The 22,627-nt window shown below is 43.5% G+C and overlaps 1 protein-coding gene across 5 annotated transcripts in view; it reads left to right on the forward strand.

The window, feature by feature from the left end:
• The window catches only part of sema3fb (sema domain, immunoglobulin domain (Ig), short basic domain, secreted, (semaphorin) 3Fb), an 85,533-nt gene that overhangs the window by 52,635 nt on the left and 10,271 nt on the right, over positions 1–22,627 (forward strand). For 3 of the 5 annotated variants that reach the window (XM_061784456.1, XM_061784455.1, XM_061784460.1), the window contains 11 exons: positions 4,757–4,917; positions 5,265–5,327; positions 5,689–5,808; positions 6,972–7,061; positions 8,489–8,582; positions 14,429–14,548; positions 14,679–14,818; positions 17,035–17,149; positions 20,905–20,974; positions 21,093–21,237; positions 21,465–21,687. In XM_061784456.1, coding sequence (XP_061640440.1) covers positions 4,757–4,917; positions 5,265–5,327; positions 5,689–5,808; positions 6,972–7,061; positions 8,489–8,582; positions 14,429–14,548; positions 14,679–14,818; positions 17,035–17,149; positions 20,905–20,974; positions 21,093–21,237; positions 21,465–21,687 — 1,341 coding nt within the window. The remainder of the gene's footprint in view (positions 1–4,756; positions 4,918–5,264; positions 5,328–5,688; positions 5,809–6,971; positions 7,062–8,488; positions 8,583–14,428; positions 14,549–14,678; positions 14,819–17,034; positions 17,150–20,904; positions 20,975–21,092; positions 21,238–21,464; positions 21,688–22,627) is intronic. The other 2 variants (XM_061784458.1, XM_061784457.1) reach the window with 1 other exon arrangement.

Here is a 22,627-nt window from a genome sequence, read left to right on the forward strand (position 1 = left end):
TGGAGGAGCAGCGGCTCTACTCTGAGATCCTCCCGGATGACTGAGCTTCTCACCCTATTTCTAAGGGAGAGCCCAGACACCCTACGGAGGAAACTCATTTCGGCCGCTTGTATCCGGGATCTTGTTCTTTCGGTCACGACCCACAGCTCGTGATCATAGGTGAGGTTAGGAACGTAACTCGACCGGTAAATTGAGAGCTTCGCTCCTTCTTCACTACAACAGACCGATACAAAGACTGCATCACTGCAGACACTGCACCGATCCGCCTGTCGATCTCCCATTCCATTCTTCCCTCACCTGTAAACAAGAGCCCAAGATACTTGAACTGCTCCACTTAGGGCAGGATCTCATCCCCAACTTGGAAAGGGCACTCCACCCTTTTCTGACTGCAGACAATGCTCTCAGATTTGGAGGTGATGATTCTCATCCCAGCCGCTTCACACTTGGCTGCGAACCAGTCCAGTAAGAGTTGGAGATCACGGCTTGATAAAGCCAACAGAACCACATTATCTGCAAAAAGCAGAGATGCAATACTGAGGGCACCAAACCGGACCCCCTCTATGCCTTGCCTGCGCCTAGAAAAGGCACAATAGGACTCCTTCAGCTTGACGGCATCCCTCACCACTGGTGTCCACCAACGGGTCCTGGGATTGCCGACTGGCACCGACTACCTTACGGCCAAAGCTCCAGTCGGCCGTGTGGAATGGAGGCGTGGAACATGGTCCACTTGGACTCACTGTCCCCCGCCTCCCACGAGCCGTGGGTGAAGTTCTGCCGGAGGTGGGAGTTGAAACTCCTTCTGACAGGGGATTCTGCCAGTCCTTCCCAGCAGACCCTCACAATACGTTTGGGCCTGCCAGGTCAGACCGGTATTTTCCTCCACCATCGGAGCCAACTCACCACCGGGTGGTGATTCGTCGACAGCTCCGCCCCTCTCTACACCCAAGTGTCCAAGACATGCGGCCGCATGTCCGATGACACAACCACAAAGTCGATCATCGAACTGCGACCTAGGGTGTCCTGGTGCCAAGTGCACGTATGGATACCCTTATGCTTGAACATGGTGTTCGTTATGGACAATCCGTGGTGAGCCGATAACAGAACACCACTCGGGTTCTGATCCGGGGGGGAGCGTTCCTCCCAATCACGCCCTTCCAGGTCTCACTGTCATTGCCCACGTGAGTATTGAAGTCCACTAGCAGAACGATGGTGTCCCCAGCGGGAGTGCTCTCCAGCACACCCCCTCCAAGGACTCCAAAAAGGGTGGGTACTCTGAAGTGCTGTTTGGTGCGGTTCCTGACACAAACAGCAGTCAGGAACCGTCCCCCCACCCGAAGGCAGAGGGAGACTACCCTCTCGTCCATCGGGGTGAACCCCAATGTACAGGCGCCGAGCAGGGGGGCAATAATTATACCCACACCTGCTTGGCGCCTCTCACCGTGGGCAAGAGTGGAAGAGAGTCCAACCGCTCTCGAGAGGACTGGTACTAGAGCCCAAGCCTTGTGTGGAGGCGAGCCCGACTATATCTAGTCGGAACTTCTCGACCTCACACACCAGCTCAGGCTCCTTCCCTGCCAGAGAGGTGACATTCCACGTCCCTAGAGCCAGTTTCTGTTGCCAGGGATCGGATCGCCAAGGTCCCCGCCTTTGCCCACCGCCCAGCTCACAATGCACCCAACCGCTATGGCCCCTCCCATAGGTGGTGAGCCCACGGGAAAGGGGACCCACGTAGCCCTTTCGGACTGTGCCCGGCCAGGCCCAATGGGTGCAGGCCCCGCCATCAGGCCCTCGCCTTCGAGCCCAACTTCAGGCCTGGAGGGAGGCCCCGGTGACCCGCATCCGGGGAAGGGAAAACTATGTCCATTTATTTTGTTTGTCATAGGGGTTTTTGAAGCTGTGCTTGGTCTGGTCCCTCACCTAGGACCTGTTTGCCATGGGTGACCCTACCAGGGGCGTGAATCCCCAGACAACTTAGCCCCTAGGATTATTGGGACACACAAACCCCTCCACCACGATAAGGTGAAAGCTCAAGGAGGGTCTTCTTCTTCTTCTTCTTCTTATTATTATTATCATCATCATTATTATAAAACAGACAACGTAGATGAATGAAACACCTTGACTTATCATTAACTATATGTTGTTGTGGTGGGTTTTCTGCATGCAGTTAATGTAATGCAGCTCTCCCTGGACACACTGTTAGTGTAGTCACTGGTGTGTACATGTTGCTGAAAGGAAGTGTTATCAAACCAATTATCTTAAGGAGCACAACTGCAACACCAGTTCTGGGTCCACCATTGTTTTTTTGGCTGTGACGTAAGCATTCCCAGACTAAACACTTAACATAAACACGTCTTCTGTTTTTAGCGTCTTCAAAAAATTCCTCTTACAGACCAGTTTTCCAAAGTCTACTTCTCTGGCTCCAAAGCAATCTTGATATGTAAACGTGTACAAAAGAACACATGCTTTATCCATTTTCATATAAAAATGGTGCATATTAATGGACCCTTCATGGATGTATTGAAAGCCACTTTTAAAAACCTTGTCAAACAAGGAAGGAGAAGTCCGGTACTGCGTTCTGCTGAATAAAATCACAGTTCTGTCTTCACACGTAAAAATAAATGATGTCAGTGTTTATTTTAATAGAGCAGGGGAGTGACATCTACTCACAAGTGGTCACGAGAGGCACGTGTTTAGTCCTACTCAGATGCCAGGCGTGAGCTAACGCGTCCACTTGTAATCGGATAACCTGAGATGCACATTAATGTCAGGTCTGAACAGTGTCAAAGACTTAAGCTCTGAGTCATTCACAGTAATGAAAGAGCAAAGTTTCCGCGGAGGCTTAGATTTCCTCAACAACACCATCACCTCATACTGTAGGTGTTCAAATCCTATAGTTATGGACTGTACATAAGAAATAGAGAATACAGTCAGATGCCAATCTTGCTGTGTAGTACATTAAGACCACACCATATAATGTATTCATCAGATGAGTTTGAGAACGTGTAGTTCTCTGTACAGAGAGTTGTTGCTATGTACTGGTCACATTCCCGCCTCAGCTGGCAGAAGGTCCCATCCAGCTACAATAAACATACTGAAGAGTTGCTGAAAACTTGCTTCAGGAAGGACTTTAACTGGCCCTCAGAATGTGTGTGCATGTGCAATATGTGTGCAACCATTGTGTTCTTAGTCATACACACATAGAGACACAAACACAGCAGCTTGACTGAGTGCATTGGGACTCATCATTCAACTTAAGTCTCCAACACAAATAATCACAGGGTCAGGCCATATGTTTGAGTTCCACTGCACAAGGCTTTGACAGCTGTCCATCACTTTGCTGACATGTAAACATTCCCTTGGTGGGCACTGTTATGAAATCAATCCTCCCAAATATAGCAAATGTAATTTTTTGAAATGTTTGCTTATTGGTGTAAACCTTTTAAATTTACTTTTGGCTAAAAACACAAACAAAACAAAAAACTGAGTGATATCAGCTTCCATGATGAGTCACTTTGTAAAGGTCTCACAATGGTCACAAAGGTCTTTATTTTAAGACACAATTGTGGACATTTTGACAGTTAAAAAGTATGTTTCCCAAATTGTCATGCAAATCATGTCATGCAAAATACATGGCCAGTCTTTTAAAGCTTATGAAAATCATTATAATAGTTGAGATAACAGTTTTTAATTAATTCTTTTGTCGCATGTCTTTTTGATGCATTACATATAATGGTCCACGAAAGCTACTTTATTTGACAGCTAGTCCTCTGTTTTCCTTCTACCACAATTTTGGTTCTTAAATCAACAAAACCGGATTCTGGGTAACCTCAAGTGGAGTTCTCTCTTTCAACTTGATGTTGTCTGTAGAATGAAGGCGAAACAGAAATAGACCTTCCAGCCAGTTCCAGAGGAACCTCTGTGTTTGTCCAACAGTATGCAAATTCTAACCACTAATGCCTCTCCCCTATTGATTGTCAAGGAGTGTGTTTGCCCATGGTGTGGCATGGCCTCCTTGCTTTGCTTGTAGGAGGTTGCTGAACCCAGAAGACCGTATCAAACAAACACTCCAACAGATAGCTGTTGGAAGATTGGGTTACTCTCAACATGAGAGGACATGTTTACTGCATTGTGTTACCAAAGGCACACTCCAGGCTGACCTTCACGAAACTGTGTTCAGTAGAAATGAAGACGCCTAAACCCACCATCAACATTATATGCGCTTGAGTAGTCCGAAGTGTGTGTGTGCTTTGCACATTCAGATTAGTAGATGCTTGGCGATTCCAGCGCTACATGTGCGAGCAGTGAGTCTCAGGTGTAAAACTTCACACTCGTCTTACACCCTTGCGGCGTTACGCCTCTCATACTACCTCGGAAGATGGCATATTCGCGTGTCAACATCAACCCCCAATTGCACATTGGTACCTTACACACTAAAAAGACTGCTAAGATGACCAGTATGTAAGGGGCTTAGATGTGATATGTCATTGTAGGATTTTTTCTGACAGTGTCTCTTTCATGGAAGTCATAGACAACCTTTGATGAAAGACTTTCCAGATCTTCAGATCCACTCAGGTGGTATTAAGCCATCAACACCTTGTGACAGATGCTCAGTAGCACATCTTCCTAATGCACGGGGTTAAGTTACATCAGTGTGATAGCTCCAAACGGATATGTGGAAGTGCCATGAAGAATGTTTGGAATGCATGTGCACCACGTTTTTGAAAAATGGGAACACAGTGTTTCTTCCTCCATACAGAGCTGAGATCTACTGGTACTGCTCATCATTTTGCCTACCTCCTCAACACATCTGATTACCGGATCTTGCGGATGGATGAGGACTATGACCGCATGTACATAGGTAGCAAGGACCATATCCTGTCCCTGGATCTCCATGACATAAACAAGGCTCCTCATATTGTAAGAACTCTTTTTTTTCCTCTCACGCATTCCCCCTCACCGTCTTTGTAACATTGAAATGAAGCAAGTCGTGTTACTTCAACTCTCACAGCTGCCCTCACGGCAACATGTACTGCTCCAATACACCAGCAGCAGCCATTTGTGTTAGCTGAAATATAATTTAAATTTTTTTTTTGACATTCACTTTTCCTGTTGTGAGTCATGAAAAGGCTGTTATTGGGTTAGGACATTTCCTACAGGACTAATATTAGCCTTGGTGGACGTCCACCGCAGATTTCGACTGAAACGCCCATAGATGCAAGCGACGTGTAAAGGTTTGCGAATATTAAACATTTTCCTGCTCATAGATCCACTGGCCAGTGTCTGAACGAAGAAAGATGGAATGCCTCGTAAGTGGGAAAGACGCCAATGTAAGTACGCCTGTTGACAGCAAACCTATAGTCACAACACAAGTCATTAGATTTGGATTATTTCCATGGGCTAGACAGCCTTTATATGAATATGTGTTCAGTTAAAAGTGTGCAGTTACCCCAAATATAATTTTACATCACTGGAATTTGAAAAACATTCAAATGACACTCATCTTTGGGCTGTGGACAAACGCATAAAAATAAGATACCTTTACATCCATCCATCTAGGGTGACATTATAGATATTTAGAAGTTTATTTGTATTTTTGCATGGCTGGAAGAATAAAACTGAGTTTTTTTTTGTTTTGTTTTGTTTTTTTGCTATTTTGAAACAATTTTGGTATGTTCTTAATCTCTCCAGGAAGAGTGTGCTAACTTCATCCGCTTGATTGAGCCATGGAACAGAACACAGCTGTATGTCTGTGGGACAGGCGCTTACAATCCAGTCTGTACCTTTGTCAACCGGGGGCATAAATCTCAGGTAAGAATTTACTTGTGGAAACTACTGGCCAGGAATGCAACAACAATAAAAACATCTTTCTCCAATCATCGTGGACAGTTTGTGGCCTCAGTATTATCTTACCTAAGATTATACTCTCTACCCAACTCTTGCTAGGGTACTTATGTGTTATCGAATGATTTTCCAACACTATTTAAACAGTTTGTGGTACACTGCCTGTAAGCAGGTACCACAGATTTACTCACAAACAGCTGTTGTCCCAAATGAGCTGTTAAAGACAGTCTGTTTAGCCTCAGCCTTGAATGGCACCACTTGAATTTCCTAAACCAAGCCAGCAATTATAACTTCACTTTAAAACCTTATTCTTCTTTCCGTATTGCACTTTTTTCCCAATGATGACCATGGGCCTTCAATAAAAAGATCATATTAGAGGTAATTCACTACTGGGGCATCCCTCGAGAGTTGATTAGAGAGTAGAGTGTGCACAATATGCAGCAACAAGTGTGGCTTTTATGAGTTCCTTATTGCATCTGGTTTCTATATGACCTCTTCTAGCAAAGGTCTCCCATCCTTTCGGTCACCAATCTATCCACATTTCACTATTCCATCCAGAACCTCTGGCAGACTCCACTATGTGAGAACTTGTATAATTGGAAGTGGGAGCTCCCATTATGGTGTGCCACTGGAAAGGTCACGATTTTGTCCGTTAATGAGAATGTTGTCATTTTCACACATATTACACATATCTGAGCTATCCCATGAGCCCAATTTTCAGCCAAGCAAAGAATTTGCATGTATTCGTGTGTGTATGTGTGTGGGTGTGTGGAAGGGGGTGGGGGTTGGGGTTGTGGGTGTGTGTGTGTGTGTGTGTGTATGGCTGTATGTATGTATACAAATTTCCAGACGGACCATTGTCCTGTAATTAAGGCACATTGCATGGCTTTGTTAACAGATTTCCAGGTATCTGGTCTTTGAGAGAACCTCAAACTACATTTCATGAAATTAATTGAAGAAATGCACAGTAAAATCTTTTCATATAACACTTTTCTCATGCGAGTACATTGTTGTAATTTATAAAACGGGAAGCCTCTAATCATTTCCACAAACAATCTCTAAAGAGGTTCCCAGACCCTTTCCAATTCAGTGCCATAACACCCAGACTATGTTGCTATCTCCTGTTTTAGACACCCATGTATCTACAGATGGCCCAGGCCAGAGGAAGGGCTAATCGTGCAGCTGAACCCAGCACTGTACATGAGACACTTGGACTAAAGGTGTGATGTCAGCCCTGTTTGCACCGCAGGCCTGCATGCTGCTTGGGATCATAATCACAAGCTACATGTGCCATTCCTTTGTTTCTGGCCATCACATGATTACCTTTTCAACCCTAAGCATGCTTTTTGACCATTTCATGTACTTTGTTTTGTTTGTGGTCTAATTTTTATCCTTGAGTTTAAATTGGATTACTTTATGCTAACCCCATTATCTCATCATTCTTTCCTATCCATACTGTTTTTTTTTCTTTTTTTTTCTTTTTTTTTTTAGACAAGCCATATATGCACCAGGGTTGGATTCAAATAGAATGTACTCAGCCAGCTGAAACTTATAAATGATGTTGGCAGGACAAAGGCTTCAGTGCATGGCATAGTTGCTGTGAAATCCCACTCAATCCTCAACCTTCCACAAGAGTGTTTTGCAGTCTCTCCCACAGTGGCAGCAGGTTTCGTCAGCATCTTACCCACTCCCCCAGCAGGCAATATTAGCACAAAGCAAACACCAGTCATCTGTAGCCATAACTGGCTGTGCAGAAAAGGCAATAAAAGAGCCGCGTATTTGAATATATTCCCCTGTTTGAATTCTCCAAGGACTTAAGCACAAAATATTTGACTAGTAGCTTGAGTGAAAAACTTTGCTTGTCCTATTGTTTGTAGGACCTTGTAGCATATACTGTAAATTACAGCAGGTTGTGTAAAGATTTAGGGCAAGTGTCCTTGTAGAACCCTTAAATGTTTGGACCTTTAAAAAAAAAAAAAAAAAAAAGTATGTCAACTTGTGGCATGATTGAGAGTGAGCTTCCATCATGCTCTTGTTTGTATAAGTGGTGATTTTAATCAACTTTGAGTTGGAATATGTAGAGGGGTATATATGATGAAGTGAGTTTAGCAGTCTTTCCTGCGCTTTGGTATGGACCATGACAGAATGAGGATATGACATAATTTGCTGGTCTTCGAGGCGCAGCCATAGAACATGCCATTGCATGCCACTGTTTCAATTATTCCCTCTCATAAATTCCTAGCAATCACGTTTCAGTGCTGGCGTGCCGGGATGCATCGGGCATCCATCAAGCAACTTTTCTTTGGCTTGCTTTCAGTGTGCTGGATTACAGGTGTCAAGAGTAGACCTGTACTACCATAGGCATCAAGAAACCGGAAAATTTGGCATAGACTAAATTATGCTGAGAGAAAGCAGCACACAGCACATTGTTCTGCATTACAGAAGCTTTAAGATGGATTTGAAATTCCTCTTTCACCCCGCATTGCATTTTTTTTGTGTGAGTGCACACTCATTATTCTAATACTCCATCCCCCATCAGGCCTTAAAGGTCCCACAGGAGTCGGAGGGAGCCTCATTTTCCCTACACAAGGGAATAACTGTGACAAGATCAAGAGTGCTGATTTTATTGCCATCTTTCCAATTGCAGGAAGAAATTTTCCATTTGGAGCCTGGCAAAGTGGAGTCTGGGAAGGGAAAGTGCTCCTATGACCCAAAGCTCAACAGTGTTTCAGCTTTAATTAGTGAGTACAGTGTCTTAAGATGTCATTATTATTATTATTATTATTATGTGACGTGCAGTGTAGCGTTTCACCTTTATATTTCCAAACATGTATTGAATGGGATGATAGGCATGTGGGAAAGTTTTAAGAAGGGACGGTATCAGATTCTGATATGCCATGACATTATAACCTTGGGCAAAAATATTGTGGTTTCACTGTATCACGGGTATTGCAATTAAAGCTCTAAAATGTATTATTTTGAAAGGTTCGTATAACAACAACTTGGGGAATTTCCACCTAACAACTCATGTTGACGGACAGTGCCCTCTCTGCAAGGCATGCTAACGACTGTTGTTTTGCATTCCAAAAGAATTATACCATTCTAGGTTTGTGGCGTTCCTCCTACTTGGAGCATAAATAATTTAATCTCCACACCAAAAACCCAGGCTAGTGCTGTCCTAGGTAGCCTTGTTGCATGAACTAATGAAGCCTGCTTGGAGAGGTGAAACGTTTTCTAAGACAAACAGTCCAACTGCGATCAGTTCAATGCCTTGAGAATGAAATGACCAGGATTTATAAGAATATTCACAGGCATGTTTGAATAACCAAAACGTTTTTTCCACTGAACGTAAACTATTTTAGTTACAAACAATATAGAGAATATTTGGTACCTTAGTAAACAAAAATAAATTGGACAATGTAATTCCCCCCCCCCCCCCCCCCAAAACAAAAAATCTAAATGTAGCAAAAGTAGTTATTCCTCGGAAAATGAGTAACTACTTCTCTACTCTTCGTTGTTTTGTGAAGTAACGTCAGAGCGGAAACAGGCTGATGTTAGCCATGCTGTTTAGCAATATTATCTGCGTTGGTAGCGAGTCTATCGTATTTATTTTATTGCATAGCATTTTTTACCAACTGTAGACGCGCTAAATCTCTAGCTGGTTGCAAACGTTCATTTCAGGACAGCGTTATACAGGTAATAATAGGTTATATACCTTGAATTTGTCGAAGCGTGTTGGGTGCCGTTTTCCTAAAGGTGATATCACATTGGAAGTATTGCCTCTTCTAGAAGACGCTCTTTGGAAGCACATTTTGCATATCCTTCCTCTACCAAGCCGCGGTACCATACAAGTTGCCAATTTTTTGACAAGGGGACAACTCAAACATGAAAAAATGGCTCATATCGCTGATGGAACCTTGTAGCAGTTTTGAAGCTGAAACCTTTTAATACCTTGAAACGGATGACCGTTCCATGTATCGTTGTGAGATATGCTTGAACAAAAATGTTTAATGATGAAGACTGCTAAAACCAGGGGATCATCTTATTTTGAGGTTTTATATGAAAGTAGAATGTAACTCATTAGAGCGCAGATTCCATGCCAAGGCCGCACAATCCTTTTTCAGATCAGTGTCAAATTGTAAACCTTCATAGATATATGATATATAGATATATTCCTGTATATCCAGGAATTTTGAAAATATCCCAAAATTGATCATTGAAAAATGACTGTGTCAATATGAATTAAAATGCGTGAAAGGTTTGCATCTGCACCAAAATGTAACAAGTTTTTCTTTGGCCAATGTCCTACTCCTCCTAAAATTATCACTGCTTGTATCATGACATTAAAAAGGAAACCAACAACATTCTTCTGTTCTTACATTCATGAAGGTGGTCCAAGGTCATATCTAGATCTCATACTTTACAGTGGTGTAAAAAATTGATTGCCCCCTTCCTGATTTCTTACTTTTTTGTATGTTTGTCACACTTTTGTCATGAGCTTCCCTGCAGTACTATTGTTGGAGCCTGGGTGGCGCTTTGCGCCCTCTCGCCCTACTTCTCCTCTCTCCCCTCTCTCTTTCCAGCACCTTCCTCGGCCGCGCAACTGTCACCAATCAGCCCTCGTTACCACCTGCATTTAAGCCTGCCTTATCCCGGAAATCCTCGCCAGAATATTACAGCTTCTATAGCGGTACAAAGGCTCCCCAGTCTCCACATAAGCTACACAATTCCACAATCATTGACTGGCCCATCCCCAACACTCGGAAAGAACTACAACATTTCCTCGGATTCGCCAATTAAACCGCAACTACTGCAAGGTCGCACTTCCCCTCACCAGCCTTACATCCACCATCTCCCCCTTTCAATGGACCCCGGCAGCATCCCAAACTTTCTGCCAACACAAAACACTTTTCACCAGTGCTCACATCCTATGCCACGCCGACCCCTCCCTCCTGTTCGTGGTGGAGGTTGACGCCTCAGACACTGGGGCAGGGGCCGCCCTCTCGCAGCGGGACCCCATGTCCCAGAAACTTCATCCCTGTGCCTTTTTTCTCCCGTTGCCTGTCCCCTGCCAAGAGGAATCACAACGTAGGCAACCGAGAGCTGCTAGCCATAATATGGCCATTGGAAGAGTGGAGGCACTGCCTGGAGGGGACTGAAGTACCGTTTATCATCTGGACTGATCACAAGAACCTCTCTTACCTCCATTCCGCCAAACACCTTAACCCCCGACAAGCTCGCTGGGGCCTCTTCCTAAGCCAATTAAATTTCAGCCTCTCCTTCCAATCTGGGTCCCGCAACAGTAAACCTGACGCCCTATCCCGCATGTTCTCACCCCTTCCAGCCCTGCAGAACATGAACTATCCTCCCTTCCTCCTGCTTCGTTGGTGCAGCCACGTGGAAAATTGAACAAATAGTCAAACAAGCTCAAAAGACTCACCCTGACCCCAAGACTGGACCTCTGAACCGTCTATTTGTACCCGATTCCGCACGCTCTGACGTCCTTCAGTGGACCCATAACTCCAAGCTCTCGTGTCACCATGGGATCACTCGCACTATCCAAATCAGCAACATTTCTGGTGGCCCAGCCTGGTCAAAGAGACCCGGGAATTTGTCCAAGCCTGCTCCGTCTGCGCCTGCGGGAAGGCCTCACACCTGCCTCCAGCTGGTCTGCTGGCCCCCTTACCCACCCCGAACCGCCCTTGGTCCCACATCGCTTTGGACTTCATCAACGGCCTACCCCCTTCTGAAGGTAACACTATCATTTTCACTGTTGTCGATCGATTTTCTAAATATGTCCATGACATAACCCTTTCCAAGCTACCCTCTGCTTTTGAAACTGCTAACCTCCTCGTTCATTCATCATGTCTTCAAACTCCACGATATTCCCATCGACATAGTCTCGGGCCGGGGTCCCCAGTTCTCCTCCTTGGTTTGTAAAGAATTCTGTAAAGCGGTGGGCGCAGCAGCCAGCTTGTCCTCAGGTTACCATCCACAGACCAACGGTCAGACAGAGCGGGCGAATCAATCACTGGAATTAGCCCCTTGCTGCATTGCCGCACGCAAACCCACCTCCTGGAGCTCATTCCTTCCTTGGATTGAGTACGCCCACAACTCCCTCACCAGCTCCGCCACTGGTATGTCTCCGTTCATGGCTTGCTACGGTTTTCAACCCCTGTTATTTAAGGGACAGGAGCCATGCGGTGGCAGTTCCCGCGGTGAGGAATCATCTGAAGAGGGTCCAGTCCGTGTGGAAGGACGTCAGAGCGGCCTTGGTCCGATCTGCTGAGAGGAATAAAATAAACGCCTTGTGGACTTTCGTCATTCCCCTGCACCTGAGTACAAGGTGCGTCAGTCCGTTTGGCTTTCCTCCCGTGATCTCCCGCTCCAAACAGAATCCCCCAAACTCACTCCGTGCTTTACTGGTCTGTTTCCCATCACTAAAATGATCAATCCCACGTCTGTTCAGCTCCAACTCCCGCAGTCTCTGAAAATTCATCCTAGCATCCACGTATCATTGCTAATGCCTGTCTCCAACTGCACTCTTAGCCCTCCGGCCGTATTATTGTTGGAGCCTGGGTGCGCTTTGCGCCCTTTCGCGCTCTCTCGCTCCCCTCCCCTCTCTCTTTCCAGCATCATCCTCGGCCGCGTACCTGTCACCAATTAGCCTTCGTTACCACCTGCCTGCCTGCCTGATCCCGGAAATCCTCGCCAGAATATTACAGCTTCTACAGCGGTACAACAGCTCCCCAGTCTCCACGTAAGCTACACAATTCCTCGTCTGCTTCCTGACCTCCGTGTCTCTCCTTGTCCTCAGTGTTCCCTCCGTGTTCCTCGCCAAGTGAATTCCTGCACCCACGCTGCCAAGCTGTATTCGTCACTGCTTGCCACGCATTCTCTGCCTCAACAACCCGCCAGCGCCCCTCAAGGACCATCTACATTTCCCTTTGTTTCAATAAACTGTTCATCACAACCTCTCAGCCTACGCCTGCTCTTTGGTCCAGTCTCCATCCGTTCGTGACAACATTAAATTTAAATATTAGTCAAAGACAAGTATTTGACTAATATTTAAATTTGTTTGATGATGGGAAACATTTAAGTGTGTGTGACAAACATGCAAAAAATAATAATCAGGAAGGGGGCAAACACTTGTTCACACCACTGTAATTCTCTCTGTGGGATGTAAATGGCTGGTGCTGTTTTCCTTCATGACTGCCAACTGACATGCATGGAACAAATCATGTCATCAACAGTAAAATGGATTAACAGCCCATTTTTGCTAGTTGGCATCATCATAGTTGGCCTATGTTGTCAAGCTGAGTGCCATAGCATTGAGACTACCATTGGCTATTCAGCTCTACACTACATTACACATTAGATTTGATCGTCAGTCAACATTTTAATGATGGATGGAAAAATACATCATGCTGCAGAGAACTGAGACAGAACTGTAAAAGGGGACATAGATCTTTGTTACCTCTGCACTACCTCCTGCTGTCGCACCTGCTCACCAATGGTCCCCACAGAGCTGCTGGAGAACCATCACCTTGCTTTCCCGTGGGCTCCCATTTACATAAAACTCAGCCATGCACATACATGCATGTGCTTATATTTTATGTTATAATAACATGAAGGCTTTCTTGAAGAGGTTTAACACAATTTATCTGCAAGCAGTGGTTTACTAGTTTTTAATCATTTGTTTTGTGATGTTGAAAAAGTATTTGGTAAGCTGTTAAGATGCAATACACATGCACGCATACATTAAAGCTGCCTGTATTCCAGTCCATCCATCCATCCATTTTCTGAGCCGCTTCTCCTCACTAGGGTCGCGGGAGTGCTGGAGCCTATCCCAGCTATCATCGGGCAGGAGGCGGGGTACACCCTGAACTGGACGCCAGCCAATCGCAGGGCACATATAAACAAACAACCATTTACACTCACATTCCCATCTACGGGCAATTTATAGTTCTCAATTAACCTACCATGCATGTTTTTGGGATGTGGGAAGAAACTGGAGTGCCCGGAGAAAACCCACGCAGGCACGGGGAGAACATACAAACTCCACACAGGCGTGGACGGGGATTGAACCCCGGTCCTCAGAATTGTGAGGCAGACACTCCAACCAGTCGCCCAACGTGCTGCCCTGTATTCCAGTCAAAAAAGAAAGAAAAAAACTGTGGATTATCTTCTCTAAATTCTCCAAATTATATACTTGAATCCACACTTAAAATGTTATTCTGTGAAAATATTTTAGAATAGTATGTCCTACTTACCCAACCTAATTGCAAAGAAAAACGGAATAAGCGTTTGCTTTAGTTTGCCTAGGAGTGACATTCTGTCTTACCAAAGCTAATTCTTTCCTATAATATTGACCTCATATAAGGCATATTACTGAACTGGAAAATAATTGCATGCTTTCTTTGCCTTATGTTTTTGAACCACAATTCAGAAATTTATTTTTAGGGCATACAGTTTAAACGAAGCTTGAAACCACTTTGAATGCAAGTATCTAATTTAGAAAATACAGTACTGTAAAATAACAAATTGTAATTTTTTACTAAACTGAATTATTTTATTTCTTTTTCAGATGGTGAACTCTATGCTGGAGTCTATGTCGACTTTATGGGAACAGACTCAGCCATTTTCCGAACTTTAGGGAAAAAGACTGCCATGCGAACCGATCAGTACAACTCCAGATGGCTGAATGGTAAATGTCTTATTTCTTCAAAAAACCACCATGAAATAGTCGACTCTTCCATCCATTAGGAGTTTCTTAACAAGAGATAATCAGAAAATGCCTTCAGTTTATAAAATATGTCAGCCTCTTCTACCCACAGATCCCACTTTTGTCCATGTACAACTCATCCCTGACAGCGCAGAAAGAAATGACGACAAGCTGTATTTCTTCTTCCGGGAGACATCCTCTGAGATGGGTCAGAGTCCTGTGACTCAGTCGCGCATTGGACGCATCTGCCTGGTGTGTACACTACGCAGTGTATTTGTTTGGTAGTGTAAACATAATGAAAAGAAAACCTGCATCAAAATGAAAACAGTCTTGAGTCTCCAGAGTCACCCTCTGTGTTTAGGTGTTTACGTGCTGAACTCGTGTTTGGCCAATGTGCTGGAATCCACATGTGTCTTTAACCTTCCTGTCTACAATGCATCCCTCTGTCTGTTAGACTGCCCTTTGACCCTCTCACCTTTTGACCTCGTGGCATTTTCTGCATGATTGTTCTACAACGTTTAGTGTAAAGACCAGTTAAAAGTAACAGAGTTATACTTCATTAATCACTGCCATTTACAGCTATGGAAGTCAAATATCCATGGGGGAGGCTTGCAGCGAATGAGTTAATCTAAACTTGCATGCTTCAGAAAATACAAAGTGACCAGATGAAATGAAAAAAGTAGTCTAGATTTCTGGAAATCTCGGGAAGTGGAGGAATGCTGTCTGTGTGGATTTGCATACACATTGGAGTCGATGTACCAAAGAGCATGTTAGAAAATATGGTAAATATGAGATTGTCATCTTTGCTGTTTAATGTTGTATTTATTTGAGGGAGTCATGCATTGAGCCGGCACACAAACACCCATCCCTTACACAGTGGGATTTGTCACGGTCCTTGCGGTCATTCTTACTTCAACTCGCATCTCGACACTCATTGTGCAATTGTGTGTAGTCTGGCCTTCTAAACTGCACTCTATCTACAGCCTTTACCAGTATTTACATAAAATTGCATAATGATTCTATCAAAAAGTGTCATTCCACAAAATTGCTCAAGGAAAGCAAAGATTTTTTTTTTTTTTTTTTTTGCTTTTGATTCTCTTGAAATAATTTGACCATAAGAAGAGTGCACTGTCCACTAGTTTATGTAGCACACAGGTGCTAAATACAAGGCCTGGGCGGAGGCCAGATTCGGCCTGCCGCCATCATGTGCGCCTACTTCATGTTTCTTGCTAAAAGCTGTTCCACAATTAAAACAAACAATAGTTGAACAAATTGTTTTCCTTGACTGTATTTCAAAACTAGTTATCAGTCATTTTTTACGTCTATGTAATAATATGATGAGGCGATTGTACAATTAGATTGTTTCACAGTCATAACGGCCCTTTAAGGGAAACCACAATTATAATGTGCCTGAGAGAAAGATTTGTTTAATATGCCTAACTAGCGGCACGGTGGAGGACTGGTTAGAGCGTCTGCCTCACAGTTCTGAGGACCGGGGTTTCCTCCCACATCCCAAAAAAATGCATGGTAGGTTAATTGAAGTCTCTAAATTGCCCCTAGGTGTGACTGTGAGAGCGACTGGTTGTTTGTTTATGTGTGCCCTGCGATTGGCTGGCAACCAGTTCAGGGTGTACCCCGCCTCCTGCCCGAAGATAGCTGGGATAGGCTCCAGCACGGCGGCACGGTGGCCGACTGGTTAGAGCGTCAGCCTCACAGTTCTGAGGTGCGGGGTTCAATCCCCGCCCCCGCCTGTGTGGAGTTTGCATGTTCTCCCCGTGCCTGCGTGGGTTTTCTCCGGGCACTCCGGTTTCCTCCCACATCCCAAAAACATGCATTAATTGGAGACTCTAAATTGCCCGTAGGCATGACTGTGAGTGCGAATGGTTGTTAGTTTCTATGTGCCCTGCGATTGGCTGGCAACCAGTTCAGGGTGTACCCCGCCTCCTGCCCGATGACAGCTGGGATAGGCTCCAGCACGCCCGCGACCCTAGTGAGGAGAAGCGGCTCAGAAAATGGATGGATGGATGGATGGAGGCTCCAGCACGCCTGCGACCCTTGTGAGGATAAGCGGCTTGGAAAATGGATGGATGGATGCCTAACTAGGAAGTATTGAGCATGTTCCAATTCAATAGAGTTTTTATTCTGGCATGGAGCAATAAAACTATTATAAATATGCTCAATCAAAGTTTATTGTTTATCGCTGATTGTTGACTAAAGCCATATTAGTCTTATTTTGCTCTTTACTCCACCACAGATGGGAAAACGTATAAATAAGAGGAGACTGTTAATCCTCCCAACCCCCATCTTCCGCTAAACTTCCTCATAATGCAAACCAACATGTTGAGCTTTGTGTGGGAGACTCCACCTGTGGTTTGTTTTCAGTGAAGTTTGAAGATGAGTAGGCGGATAGGATGTGCGTGTGGCCAAACGATGGGAAAACGGTTTTGTGTTCTCACCTTTTCCCACAGAATGATGACGGTGGTCACTGCTGCCTTGTCAACAAGTGGAGCACGTTCCTGAAGGCCAGGCTCATCTGCTCGGTGCCCGGGGCAGATGGAATGGAGACACACTTTGATGAACTACGTGAGTACAACATACGCTCTGCTCTTTGCATTATCCATTAATGTTGCTATAAACACATTAATATTCCCCTATTGTCCTATCCAGTGCATTTCAACAGTCATTTTAGACCAAATTTGAAAGTCTACTGTTTTTTTTTAAACGGGAACAGAACTTTAACATATCACCGCAAACTACACTTTCGAAACGTTAAATCTGCGAGGAACTATTGTGACTACCTATGCTTTAAATCTTATATATCATGCAAGTTAATCATTTTGGGGAGCAAGTATCAAATTGCAAAGAAAGAAAGAAAGAAAGACAAAATGACGGGATTTATTAAAGCCATATTTAATTCCAAGTACCTGTCAAGTACGATCACATCTGATTTGCTAAAAGCAAAACTATAGGTTCTGTTTCTAATGCAGCACCTGCCAAAAGTGTCTCACATGCACACACAGTAACGCAAAAACGGCCCACATTTCTTTCTTCCTTCTTTCCATTTTATGACCCATCAAGGGTCCTGTAATGCTACACAGGAACCCCCCCCCCCCCCCCGGCCACCCCTCGCCATATCATGTCCTTTCAAGATGTCTTGCGCAAGTCTTTTTTTATTTGTGAAAAGAGTGACTGATGGTCTGCAGATCAGATCACCAAATAGGAATGTGTGTGACTGTGAGAACAGTAGCCTCTCTGGATGAGGGGGTTGGGCATGTCCCTATGTGTCTCACTGGTTTAAAATAAAGGCACGCCATGACTGCGGACTGGTGCACAAACTCGCTAATGCTCTTGACCTAATGTCAAGAATGAAAAGTGCCATGCTCAGGGTGTCTGATTAGAGTTTAGGTTGCTTTATCATGACCCATTTATTTATTTATTTTTTCATCTCAACCCAGCTGCAATCCCATAAAGCACAGTTTGCTTTTTACTGGTGACAATTATTACAAACCCTCTGAAGAACTGCAAAGGTGACTCGTTCTTAAGAAATACCGTATGTTACACATTTGTTATCACGCAAAACAATGACTCATTTGTTTTTTAACAAATGGGGTTCTGATTTTAGTAGTCAGTGCTGACATGGACATAAACTGTAGAGTGTATAACAGGTTCTTCCACTGCAACTTGTTCTATGAGACTCTGGATAAAGATTTGGGCTCAGGCATTGATTTTTACCCTTTGAGTCAAAGTGGTAACCATCCATGCTATGGACTCCTGTGCAGTGTTCTTCCAACTTCATTAGATGAAGGGCAAATGTCTGCAGCGTACTTTCAGGACTTGATGGTTTTGGCAGTTAAATGACACAGTTTGCCTGTAAAATTCAGAGGAAAACATGGTTGATGGAGTGTCCAAAATCAAAACAAAATGGGAGAAGGGGTGAGACTGGATTTTAATTTGACAGCTGATCTACCTCGCCTTGCAGTTAGCATTTTTTTTTTTATCTGCAAGTGTTTATTGCGTTGACAGTACTACAAAGAGAGCTATTTGAATGACAATAATCACATTTTTAAAAAGCACTGAAAGTGTATTCATTCGACCACCAGTTCCCCACACATTTTTTATTTACTGTAGTTTTAAAGTAGTATAATATCGTCTTTTATCATCAATATTTATCTTCAACCTCATTTATCTTCTACCATTGTCAACTTTTACTTCAGACAGCAAAATATTAGGGAGCTGTGGGAGATTGGCAACTGTAGATGCCCTTTTGTAAAAATATGTCTTGGCAAAATAGTGTGACATAATTACAGCCTATTGTACTGTATTTTTGACATATTAACCATCACTAGGCAGCTATGACATGGGGGTATCTAACTGCGTGTTTCCTTCAAAAATTTCTTCAAAGAGGCGTCTGTGAGTCGGCAGCTCCGCTAACATGCTCCTGATTTGTACTTTTTCCACCTTTTTTTTTTTAACCATTTAGTATTAATTTTTCACCGTGCTAACATGATATGAACTATTTGTAGCGTTTGAGCTGTGACATTTTTAGGCAGAGAATATCTGCGCTATTGGATTTTCCCTGTTTGTCTACGAGGCTACAACCGTAAGGAGCTTCGCCCCAACATGAAGCCGGCCAGCATCCCCTCAGTCAGGAATGCATCCCTGAGGAGATATTGAGAGGTATGAGAGGTAGTGCTTAAATAAAGTAGTAACAGGAGGCAAGAGAGAGGACTAAATAGGACAGGAGAGTTGAACCATTCCTTCTGGATGTGTGGTAGTCGCCAACGGACGAAGTAACGGCTGTTAAAAACTTGCAGTTGTTTGTTTACATTCAAACTTCAGCTTCTGTAGCAAACACGAACGACATCATACACATTGTGATCGAGAGGTTACAATTTCAGCAGGGCCCTCATCCTGGTCAGTGGTCGTGCGCCTCTCTCTCTCATCGACTAACAACTTCACACAACATGAAGACTGTGCACCAAGAGGGAATAAAATTCTGGACCTCCTGTATGCCCAATATGTATTTTAATTAGGAAATAAAGATGTATTTATATATAATTTGATTTGTCGTGTTTTATGATTTATGTGAAATTTGATGTACAACACTTTGTTACAGCTGTTTTTTTGTTTTTTTTTTAAATGCTTTATGAATGAAGTTGAGTTTGTCTCTCTTACTAAGAAATATAGTTAGTGCTTTGTTTTTCCCAGGAATGAACTCACATTTAATTCAAGTTCCGAGAGGAATGCAACACTGTACAGACACTCCTCTGTGGATAGGAACAGGAGATTTGCAGTTCAGATTTGAGGGCACTGTTCAAACACCCTCAATGCATCATTCTGTTTGTTTAGCGCTCTGACAGTTAATTTCCCATGCTGATCTATGTAGGACAAGTGCTTTTCTCCTTTTCTGACATTTTTTTTACCTCTTAACATTCGTATTTTTAGTAGCTTTCCATCATTTGCTTGTCACATGTGCCTACAGTATATTCCGCTGCCATTTTCCCGCACACCACAAGGCTCATGGCACATTCTCAATTTAGTGATGTAAGCTCTTGTTTCTTTTGTAGGTAGAGGACATTCCAAAAGAGACCAGTATTCAACTCAGGCACGAGAGACATATTATAGCTTTTCTTATAGAAACATATTTCTGTGCTTCTTTAAATTAAGTTAATCTTAATTCCGCATTTGATATCAGAGGAGGAATATTAGTTTTTTTATCTGCCTCACAGTCGAGAGGTTTTAAGTCCAATCTCGGCTAAGACATTTCAGTGTGGAGTATGCATGTTTTCCATTTTCTCCAGGCGTTCTGGCTTCCTGCACATTCCAAAAACATACATGCTAGGTTAATTGAAGACTTTAAAGTTCTGAACTGTCCGTAGATGTTAATGACAATGGGTGGCTGTTAGTTTTTTTTTTCCGTGCCGCATTTTGTGCCCTCACCTGCAACTCTAATGACGACAAGCGCTAAAGAAATTGGCTGGATGGATGGATGGATGGATGGAGTTTGACGTAAGACTACATTATTTGTTTAAACTCGTGTTCAAATGTCACACAACTCACTTGACCTTTATAGCTACCCTTTGGCTTCATGTGGAATGCTTTTTAAAGCGTAAAGACACAATCCCACTTTGTCCACATCCCATAATCAGTAGGGTGTTTCTTCAACAAGGATGAAAGTTCAGTATCTTTCTTTTTGGGGTGGGGGTAGGAGGGGGGTTGTGCTCTGCAAAGTTGGGTTCACAGAAACCTGTGTAAATATTATTCAAGATACGCACGTTGTTGCACTCCTCTTTTCTCTTTGCAGTGACGTGATGTGACCCCTTTCTCTTGTCTTTCAGGTGATGTTTACATACAGCCAACACAGGACCCCAAAAATCCCGTTATATATGGAGTCTTTTCTGTCTCTGGGTTCGTTTTCTATGTGCTTAATACAAATACATAAAAGTTGTATTGAATTCCAATTCACGCTGAAGCATAATAACTGAATTTTTGAATGACAATATTTTCTGTCCCATCCTTGTCATAGTTCTGTCTTCAAAGGCTCGGCTGTTTGTGTCTACTCCGTGGCTGACATTCGCATGGTCTTCAATGGACCCTTTGCCCACAAGGAAGGTCCCAATTACCAGTGGGTGGCCTACACTGGGAAGATCCCCTACCCCCGCCCAGGCACAGTAAGTCTCACCTATAGAAGGTCTAACCCTGCATGGACCCCACACATGAATCCCACAGCAAGCTGGCATAACATTGATTTTTCTTTGACCTAAACCACAAATAGAAAGTGTGTTACGAAAACGCAGTGTCAGCACAACTAAACTCAGTATTTCTTTCACACAGGTCTTTGTGCATGTTTTTCTTCACCTGAGCACGCTGAATGTTGTTGATTCTGTTCTTTCTGTAGTGCCCTGGGGGTACATTCACCCCCAACATGAAGTCCACAAAGGACTATCCAGATGAAGTGATTAACTTCATGAGGAATCACCCTGCCATGTACAATTCAATCTACCCAGTACACAAGCGCCCCCTAGTGGTGCGGACCAACGTGGACTATGAGTTCACCACCATCGCAGTGGACCAAGTGACTGCTGCGGATGGCAACTATGAGGTGCTTTTCTTAGGAACTGGTGAGTTCACAAATACTAGGAGACACCTCCTTTTCTCTCTCACTAAACATTTAAGTATCTGTAGTGATAACTTAAAGTCAAAGGCTCTTTGATCACGCTGAAGAGATAACACCAGTGTCAGCATGGAGTTGAAAAATTGAGGAAAAGGTAGACCTGTTGAAAGAAATCCCATATAAGTACAGGCGTTCTCCCCCATCATCATTTATCATTAAAATGAACTTCTTTTGTGCTGGTATGGAAAATAATGGTTTAACTTTAATTCGAGTTGTTTCTAACTCATTCTATTCACCAAAACAACTGTGGATTTGTACCTGAGGGCAATGGCAGATTAACATCAGGGAGGAGAGGAAGATGCAGGGGGTAAAAAGAAGAGGGGGTGACATACATAATGACAACAGCAATTTCACAGTAAGCAGCCCCCACATACTGCATTCTGCCCCTTCCCAACTGGCGTCTTTGTTCGTTTGTGCATTATGGGGAGGAGACTCATGTCTTTATGTGGGATGCCGGGCCTGCTGGAGGAATGTGTTGGCTTTCAGCTGCTGTCAGACACAACCATTCAGCCCACCTTTGAAGACTCCCTGCACAAGTCATAACAATAAATTATGTATCCTGCTCACAGGAATGCCAACAGAAATCAAGCATACTATTGATGTCTTACGAAAAAGGAGGAAGACACCGAAAGTGAAAAAAAAACAAGAATATGGGGGCCCATTTCTTCATTCTTCACATTAAATATGCTCAAACCAATCAATCAGTGCAAGACAGGCAAATATTTGTGAAGCAATTATATAATATTTATGTGAGGACAGGTTTAAAAAATAAAAAAAATAAAATGAAGTATAAAGTACTGTCCAGCCAATATGACCACCTGCACAATATATTTACTATTATTTATATTATTGTAAATATTAATATTATACAGTATATATATATATAT

Source organism: Phyllopteryx taeniolatus, chromosome 9 (assembly GCF_024500385.1).
Source record: "Phyllopteryx taeniolatus isolate TA_2022b chromosome 9, UOR_Ptae_1.2, whole genome shotgun sequence".
Lineage (NCBI taxonomy): Eukaryota > Metazoa > Chordata > Actinopteri > Syngnathiformes > Syngnathidae > Phyllopteryx > Phyllopteryx taeniolatus.